The 10,085-nt window shown below is 36.5% G+C and overlaps 2 protein-coding genes and 1 long non-coding RNA gene across 3 annotated transcripts in view; all 3 read right to left on the reverse strand.

The window, feature by feature from the left end:
• The window catches only part of LOC139026234 (WD repeat and FYVE domain-containing protein 3-like), an 11,327-nt gene extending 2,831 nt beyond the window's left edge, over window positions 1-8,496 (reverse strand). The window contains exons 1-2 of the mRNA XM_070441517.1: window positions 8,490-8,496; window positions 7,018-7,187 (exon numbers count right to left, since the gene is read on the reverse strand). Coding sequence (XP_070297618.1) covers window positions 7,018-7,187; window positions 8,490-8,496 — 177 coding nt within the window. The remainder of the gene's footprint in view (window positions 1-7,017; window positions 7,188-8,489) is intronic.
• LOC112076960 (uncharacterized) lies at window positions 1,880-2,980 on the reverse strand. The gene is made up of 4 exons (XR_002895299.2): window positions 2,775-2,980; window positions 2,254-2,363; window positions 2,097-2,116; window positions 1,880-2,035 (listed from the first exon to the last, which is right to left on the reverse strand). It is a non-coding gene; the product is annotated as an uncharacterized lncRNA (long non-coding RNA).
• Window positions 8,497-9,524: 1,028 nt separating the features above from the next.
• Window positions 9,525-10,085, reverse strand: part of LOC139026233 (WD repeat and FYVE domain-containing protein 3-like) — a 4,856-nt gene continuing 4,295 nt past the window's right edge. The window contains exon 2 of the mRNA XM_070441516.1: window positions 9,525-9,733. Within this exon, the coding sequence (XP_070297617.1) occupies window positions 9,575-9,733 (159 nt within the window). The 3' untranslated portion in view covers window positions 9,525-9,574. The remainder of the gene's footprint in view (window positions 9,734-10,085) is intronic.

The raw sequence follows: 10,085 nt of genomic DNA on the forward strand, positions 1-10,085 counted from the left end.
GGGAACAACTACTCCAAGTCTCAGAGCGAGTGACTTTGAAACGCTATTAGCGCGCACCCCGCTAACTAGCTAGCCATTTCACATCGGTTACACCAGCCTAATCCAGGAGTTGATAGGCTTGAAGTCATAAACAGCGCCAATGCTTGAAGCACAGCGAAGACTGCTGGCAAAACGCACAAAAGTGCTGTTTGAATGAATGCTTACGAGCCTGCTCTGCCTACCATCGCTCAGTTAGACTGCTCTATCAAATATCAAATCATAGACTTAATTAATAACCTATAATAACACAGAAATACTCAGACTTTGGTCCATATAATATGGTCGAATCCGGAAACTATAATTTCGAAAACAAACCGTTTACGATTTCACTGAAATATGGAACCGTTCTGTATTTATCGAACGGGTGGCATCCCTTAAGTCTAAATATTGCTGTTACATTGTACAACCTTCAATGTATATCATAAATTCTGGCAAATTAGTTTGCAACGAGCCAGGCGGCCCAAACGTTTGCATATACCCTGACTCTGCATGCAATGAACGCAAGAGAAGTGACACAATTTATTTTAGCTAAATATGCAGGTTTAAAAATATATACTTCCGTGTATTGAATTTTAAGAAAATGGCGATTGGTTTTATGGTTAGGTACAGTCGTGCAACGATTGTGCATTTTCCAAATGCGCTTTTGTTAAATCATCCCCCGTTGGCCAAGTTGGCTTCTTTGTTAGGAAGAAATAGTCTCACACAGTTCGCAACGACCAGGCGCGCCAAACTGCATGCTATACCCTGACTCTGTTGCAAGAGAAGTGACACAATTTACCTAGTTAAATAAAATAAAAATAAAAAACGGTGTCCAAAAATACCGATTTCCGATTGTTATGAAAACTTGACAACGCGCCTATAATCGTCCATCCGATTAATCGGTCGACCTCTAGTCTATATAAGTCCCACAGTTGACAGTGCATGTACAGAGCAAATCCAAGCCATGACGTCGAAGCAATTGTCCGTAGAGCTCCAAGACAGATTGTGTCGAGGCACAGATCTGGGGAAGGTACAAAACATTTCTGCAGCATTGAGAGTCCAAAACACAGTGGCCTCCATCATTCTAAATGGAAGAAGTTTAACCACCAAGACTCTTCCAACCTGGCCGCCCGGCCGAACTGAGCAATTGGGGGAGAAGCTTTGGTCAGGAGGTGACCAAGAACCAGATGGTCACTCTAAATGAGCTCCAGAGTTCCAGAGATGGAGAACTTCCAGAAGGACAACCATCTCTGCAGCACTCCACCAATCAGGCCTTTATTGTAGAGTGGCAGACAGAAGTCACTCCTCAGTAAAAGCACATGACAGCCCGCTTATAGTTTCCAAAAGGCACCTAAAGACTCTCAGACCAAGAGAACAAGATTTCTGCTGTCTGATGAACCAAGATAAACTATTTGCCTGAATGCCAAGCGCGTCACGTCTGGAGAAACCTGGCACCATCCCTACAGTGAAGCATAGTGGTGGCATCATGCTGTGGGGATGTTTTTCAGACCGGAGCTGTATTCGCTGCCAAGAGTGCTTCTCAACAAAGTACAGTAAAGGTCTGAAATACTTACGTAAATGTAACATTTCAGTTTTTTATTTTTAATACATTTGCAAACATTTCCAAAAACCTGTTTTCGCTTTGTCATATGGGGTATTATGTGTCAATGATGAAGGAGAAAAAAAACTATTGAATCCATTTAGAATAAGGCTGTACATAACAAAAGTGGGTAAAAAGTCATTTGTCCGTTAATACTTTCTGAATACACAGTATGTGTTTGTGTCTCTGTGTGTGTGGGTGTGTTTTCACTGTGTGTTGTGTGTCCGTCTGTCTAGATGTGTGTGTCTTCTCCACCCAGGTGGTTCTGCCAGCTCTTCAGGGCAGTTCCTCCAGGGCAGGCCGAGCGGTGCTGATATCTACATGTCCTCTGTCGTTGGTGGGGAGGGACACCTTAAAGATGTCCTCCAACATGGGTCTTTTACTGTGCATCAGCTCTGTCCACACACGGTTTACTGCCTTCAGCAGGCAGCTGGCGACCTGGGGGACAGACAGGAGTTAGCAACACATGGTTTACTGCCTTCAGCAGTAGCTGGCGACCTGGGGGACAGACAGGAGTTAGCAACACACACACATAGAAACACACTTTGATACCCGAAAGAAAGACAAGACAGAGAGAAAGACAGACAGACAGACAGAGAGAAGACAGACAGACAAACAGTCAGACGTTATGTTACCTTCGCTAACTTCCTGGCTGTGTCTGTTATCAGGTCCATTCTCAGCGGGCATCATGACGTGCCAGGTTGTCATACGAGCCTCTGCCTCCAAACCAAAACCCTCCACACTACTGCACATAGACACAGAGAGAGAGAGACAGAGAGAGAGAGAGAGGAGAGGAGAGAGAGAGAGAGAGAAGAGAGAGAGAAGAGAGAGAGAGAGAGAGAGAGAAAGAAGAAGAAGAGAGAACAGAGAGAAGTAGGGAGGGAGAGGGAGAGATGATGAGAGAGAAAGAGGAGAGAGACAGAGCGGAGAGAGAGAGAGACAGAAGAGGAGAAGGAAAAAGATACAGAGAAAAGAGAGAGAGAGAAAGAGCGGGACAGGAGAGGAGAGAGTCAGCATATACACTCACCCATAGATAGGACCAAACTAACTCAGTGGCGTTTTTGCAGCCTGTTGTCATTCGATTAGCCAGCTCAACACTTCATACCTCAAACTCACTGATCAGGACACACAGACCCAACCTCAGTCCCCGACTTACCTCCCAACGTGCAGGTTGATGAAACAGTGAGCCAGACAGGCTACAAACTCCTGGTCGTGGTTGCCGTCCAGCACCAGTACGGTTCACGGTCAACACCCGTAGAGAGTCCAGCAGAGCTACCTGCTGAGGCACGGTCTTGTGAGGTCGAGACAGCTGGTACAGACCGTACGGTTCAGACAGTGGTAGAGCGAGTCCAGAGACAGACTCTGCGACCTCCTCTGGACTGGAAACGGGAGAAGAGTGGAACAATTTGAGAGAAGACTCGGTCTATGATCTGTGGGTCGCGATGCCTGAGAGGTGGTTGCAGAAAGGACCTTTCTTCTCCAGAGAGTTGATTGGCGATAAGACATCCTACCGTAGGGAGTGTGTAAATAATAGTACTGTTTTTATAACAGCCAATGGATTCTGAGGACTGATTAATAAGTAGTGTTTGAATCTTACTAAATCCTCTTGTTCCAAAGCAGTACCACCACAGAACAACACCACTGCTGGCCTACATTCACTTCTAAATCACACGGCTGCGTTTACAAGCTACTATGTGTTCAGTGAGTAAGTCTGGCAGAGACGTGAAGGTTGGCTTGTTGATTCAAATTAAACAAAACTCATTCATTTGCTGGTTAGTTGAGTCAAACCGAGTACTGTACTGCCTGTAGAATCAGACTGTTTCTGAGTACAGTAATCAGACTGTTCTGAACTATTAGACTGTACGCAATAGTATTCTAGTAACTGTTCTGTAGTTACTTAAGCTGTCTATCAGACTGTTTCTGATACTGTACTGCTGTAATCAGACTGTTTCTGAGTACTAGTAATCAAGACTGTTTCTGAGTAGTAATCCTGTTTTCTGAGTATAGTAATGTAATCAGACTGTTCTGAAGTACTGTACTATCTGTAATCAGACTGTTTCTGAGTACGGAATCAGACTGTTTCTGAGTACTGTACACTGCTAATCAGACTGTTTCTGTAATACTGGTAACTGAACTGCTGTAAATCAGACTGTTTCTGAGTAGCGTAATCAGACTGTTTGTTGTGAATACGTACTGCTTAATCAAACTGTTCTGATACGAACAGAATGTTTCTGAGTACAGGACTAACAGCTGCTATCAGACCTGTGCTGAAGTAGCTGTGTATAACTGCTGTAATCAGACTGTTTCTGGAGTACTGTACTCTTAATCAGACTGTTTTCTGAGTACGTGTACTGCCTCTAATCAGACTTTGTTTCTGAGTACAGTAATCAGACTTTTTCTGAGTACCTGACATACTGTTTGAATCAGACTGTTTCTGATGTTACTGTACTGCTGTAATCAGACTGTTTCTGAAGTAACTGTACTACTGTAATCAGACTGTTTCTGAGTACGGTACTGCTGTAATCAGTGTCTTCAGAACGTTTCACAAAATATAACTAATGAATATACTAACTAAAATACTAATTAGTATAACTAATGTAATATAACTACTATAACTTAATGTAATTAACTAATAATAAACTATATAATATAAACTAATGTAATATAACTCATTAATAAAACTCATATTATAAACTAACATAATATAACTCATATAATATAACTAATGTAGTATAACTAATGTAGTATAACTAATGTAATATAACTCATATAATATAACTAAAATAATATAACTAATGTAATATAACATTTAATATAACTAATGTAAATAACTAATGTAATAAACTACATATAATTTAACTAATATAATATAACTAATGTAATATATAACTCATATAATATACAATATAATAAATAACTAATGTAATATAACTAATATAATATAACTAATGTAATATTAACTAAATTATAATATTAACTAATATAATATAACTAATGTAATATAATCTAATGTAATATAACTACTAAATATAACATAATATAATATAACTAATGTAATATAACTCATATAATATATACTAATATATAATAATAAACTAATTAAATAACTACATATAATATAACTAATGATAATAGAACTAATGTAATATAACTAATGTAATATAACAATGTAGTATAATCTAAGTATATAACTCATATAATATAACACATATATATAACTAATATATAACTAATGTATTATAACTAATTATATAAACTATTAACTAATGTAATATAACTCATATAATATAAACTAATGTATATAACTAATGTAATATAACTAATGTAATATAACTAATATAATATAACTTAACGTTATATATAACTAATATAATATAACTAATATAACTAATGTAATATAACCCTCATTATAATATAAACTAATTGTAATATAAACTAATATAATATAAACTAATGTAATATAACTAATGTAATATAACTCATATAATATAACTAATGTATATAACTAATATAATATAAACTAATAAATATAACTAATATAATATAACTATAATAATATAACTAATATAATTATAACTAATTATATAACAATATAATATAACTAATGTGTATAACTAAGTATATATAAACTCATGTAATAATAACTAATGTAATATAACTCTATTGTAATATAACAATGTAGTATTAAACTAATGTAGATAACTAATGTAGTATAACTAAGTAATATAAAACTCATATAATATAACAATGTAGATAACTAATTTAATATAACTCATATAATATAACTAATGTAGTATAACTTAATTAATTAAATAACTATAAATAAACTAATGTTATAACTAACGATACAATAAACTAATATAATATAACTAAATAAATATAACTAAGTAGTATAACTAATATAAATAACTAATTATAATAAACTAATGTATTTATAACAATATAATATATACTCAATATAAACTAATGTAATATTAACTCATTATATAATATAACTTAATGTAGTATAACTAGATGAGTTATATAATATTAATACTAACTATATAATAATAACTAATTGTAGTATAACTAATATAACTTATAACCTAATGTAGTTAGTAACTAATGTATATAAACTGCATTATAATAAATCTAATTATATAACTAAATAATTATAACAATGTATATAACTAAATGTAATATAACTCATATAATATACTAATTAATATAAACTTAATGTAGTAAACTAATTAGTATAACTAATGTAATTATAACTCATATAATATAAACTAATTTAGTATAACTAATATAAATAACTAATGTATATAACTAAATGTAATATAAACTCATAAATATAACTACTGTAATATAACTAAGTAATATAACTACTTTAATATCAACTAATAAAGATAACTTGAAATATAATATAAGCAATGTAATATAACTACTGTAATATATAACTAATATATATTAACATAATAGAAATATAACGCTTTAATATAACTACGGAGATATAACTAATGCATATAACTAATTATAATATAACTAATGTAGTATATACTAAATAATATAACTAATATAATTACTACGCTTGTTAATAACTACTGTTAATATAACTAATGTAATATAACTCATATAATATAACTAATATAATATAACTAATATAACTCTTGATCAACCCTCTGAGTCAATACATGTTAGATTCCCCTTTGGCAGTGATTACAGCAGTGTTATTTCTGGCTACGTTTCTAAAGATTGTGCAACATTTACCCATTATTCTTTTAAAACAAACTCTTCAAGCTCTGTCAAATGTGTTAGACAACCAAGTCTTGCCATAGATTTTCAATCAGATTTAAGTCCAAACTGTAACTCGGCCACTCAGGAACATTCACTGTGTTCTTGGTAAGCATCTCCACTGTAGATTTGGCCTTGTGCTTTAGGTTATTATCCTGCTAAAAGGTCAATTCATCTCCCAGTGTCTGGTGGAAAGAGACTGAACCAGGTTTTCCTCTAGGAGTTTACCTACGCTTAGCTCGTTTTCATTATTTTTTTATCCTGAAAAACTTGATTACAAGCATACCCAGAACATGATGCAGCCACCACTATGATTGAAAATATGGAGAGTGGTCCTCAGTAATGTGTTGTACTGGATTTGTTCCAAACATAACACTTGGTATTCAGGTGTATTGTGTGTCGGACAGTGACAGAAAAATCTCAATTTAATCCCTTTTAAATTCAGGCAGTAACACAACAAAATGCCGGAAACAGTCAAAGGGGTGTGAATACATTCCGCAGGCACTGTACGCTTGTATGTGCGCGCGCCATCAGGACAATTAATCCTGCCCGTCCCGTTTCAGCATGTGTCGGGACCTGGAATAAATCAAGATATTGAGGAAACCTTGGTCTAGGTCTGTCCTCACCTGTCCTATAAGCTGCACTATAAACTCCACCACCATCTTGGACTCCTTGTTGAACATGCCCTGCCACAGCTTGTCCACCACGCGCTGCGTGATGTAGAAAACGTTGTTGACCAGCACCTGGTAGCTCCCTCCAGTGGTGATGGGCAAGGATGCATCCTCACAGAGAGATACTACAGTGGATGGTTAGAATAGTATATTATAGACTAGGAGACTACAGATATTAGAATAGTAATTATAGACTGGAGACCAGAGAGGTTTAGAAATAGATATTAATAGACTGAGAGACTACAGTGGTAGAATAGTATATTATAGACTGGAGACTACAGATGTGGTTAGAATAGTGTATATTATAGACTGGAGACCAGAGATTGTTAGAATAGTATATTATAGACTGGAGACTACAGGTGGGTACTATTGACTGAATAGGTTATATTATTAAGACTGGAGACACAGTGGTTAGAAATAGTATATTATAGACTGGAGACACAGAGATGGTGTTAAATAAGTATATTATAGACTGGAGACCAGAGTGGTTGGAATAGTATTTATAGACTGGAGAGACCATGGTTGAGAATAGTATATTATAGACTGGAGACTAGCAGATAGTTAGAATAGTATATTATTGACTGGAGACTTACATGTTAATGTTATTTAAATGGAGACTACGTGTAATATTATTATGACTGTGAGACTACAATGGTTAGAATAGTAATATTATAGACTGGAGACTACAGAATGGTTAGATGGGAAATTCAAGCTTTGAGAAGTCTCGTCAGCTGTTGAGGAGTGAGGCCGGCTCTGGAGATCTCCACCTTTCCCATTGCTATTATTTGTAGCTTCTTCTCTGATTGGCTGAGGTTATTTTGTTCTTGTAGGGTTCTTCTCTGATTGGCTGATTATTTTTTCTGTAGGGTTCCTCTCTGATTGGCTGTTATTTTGTTCTGTAGGTTCTTCTCTGATTGCTGAATTATTGTGTTCGTAGGGTCATTTTCTATTGGATGAATTATTGTGTTCTTCTCTGATTCATATAGTATGTGTGTGGGTTGTGTGTGTGTGGTGGTGTGTGGTGTGTAAATACCTAGGAGGACATCAGCAAGCCAGCACGTTTGTTCCATGACCAGAGTCCAGGATGTAGGACTGGTTAATTCTTTCTGCTGGTGTCCCCTGGTGGAAGCGCGTCCTGGGGACGCCTGGGGAGACAACTCTACGTTCAAGCACCAAATCAACAGTTGTAAACAGGTAAACAATAACAAAGCGTTTTCCCCGCCTCTGTTTTGGTAAAAAGATGAAAGTATTGGCCTGGAGAAATGTAACCATTCTCAGATTAATGACAGAACTATGGACGTAAGGACTGCCCACCATGATATCAACATGATAGTTGTAAACATGTTATGAGGATATACAGGACTGACCATCCAATGATATCAACATGATAGTTGTAACCATGTTATGAGGAATATACAAGGACTGACCATCCATGATATCAACATGATAGTTGTAACGCATGTTATGAGGATATAAGGACTGCCCACATGATATCAACATGATAGTTGAAACCATGTTATGAGGATATACAGGGACTGCCCACCATGATATCAACATGATAGTTGTAACCATGTTATGAGGATATACAGGACTGACCATCCATGTATCAACATGAAAGTTGTAAACCATGTTATGAGGATATACAGGACTGACCATCCATGATATCAAATGAAGTTGTAACCATGTTATGAGGATATACAGGACTGACCATCCATGATAATCAACATGATAGTTGTAACCATGTTATGAGGATATACAGGACTGACCATCCATGATATCAACATGATAGTTGTAACCATGTTATGAGGATATACAGATTGACCATCCATATAATCAACATGAATAGTTGTAACCATGTTATGAGGATATACAGGACTGCCCACCATGATTATCAACATGATAGTTTGAAAACCATGTTATGAGGATATACAGGACTGTCCCACCATGAATATCAACATGATAGTTGTAACCATGTTTATGAGGATATACAGGACTGACCATTCCATGTATCAACATGATAGTTGTAACATGTTATACGATTAACACAGTGTTGCGTTTACATTTACAATGTTTAAACGTTGGAGTAAAAACAAGTTTATATTTTGGATTCTGAATGGAGTGTAAGAGTTTAATATAAACTGATAAACTAATGATATAAATATATCATTTATAGGTCCAAAAAATGGATGTAGCAACTGCAGATTGCCACTTTCCTGACATAATAGCTAGATTAAGGAATTACAAAAATCTATAAACTTAAAACAAAATTCCCGTTTCCCGAAAGTCTTTGGAGCTTTCCCAAGATTCTTGCAACCCGAGCTAGATTATCAACTAATAGCAATTAAATCCACCGTTTGCTGTCAGGATAGTACTTTGTGACAACAGCTGATGTAAAAAAGGGCTTCATAAAATACATTTGATTGATTTTTGTCTCACCTCTAAACAGTAGGTCTATGGGTGGACGTCTGTTTGCTGGCCGGAGTCAGACACAGGTTTGTCCATGATAGCACCTTCATGAGTCAAACACGTACTTCTTGGCCGGATGATTGGTCAGGTAGGTCTTAGAACCCACGTTGCACGTATTCCGATTGGCTCGGTTCATGCCCGTGTCGGCGGTGAAGGCCTTGAATTCTTCCGTTGGTGACCCCGCTTCATCATCCAGGTCACTCACCTGAAGAGAGAGAGGGGAGGGTTAGATGGAGCTCAAGAGAGCAACACACACACACAGCTACTGTAGAAAACACACACACACACACACAGCTACTGTAGAAAACACACACCACACACACACACACACACAACCACACACACAACCACACACACACACACAACACACACCACAGCTACTGTAGAAAACACACAACACAACACACACACACACAACACACACACCACACACACACACACACACAGTACAAAAACACCAACACACACACACACACACACACACACACACACACACACCACACACACCACACACACACACACACCACACCACACACCCACACACCACACACACACAC

Source organism: Salvelinus sp. IW2-2015, unplaced genomic scaffold (assembly GCF_002910315.2).
Source record: "Salvelinus sp. IW2-2015 unplaced genomic scaffold, ASM291031v2 Un_scaffold4163, whole genome shotgun sequence".
NCBI lineage: Eukaryota > Metazoa > Chordata > Actinopteri > Salmoniformes > Salmonidae > Salvelinus > Salvelinus sp. IW2-2015.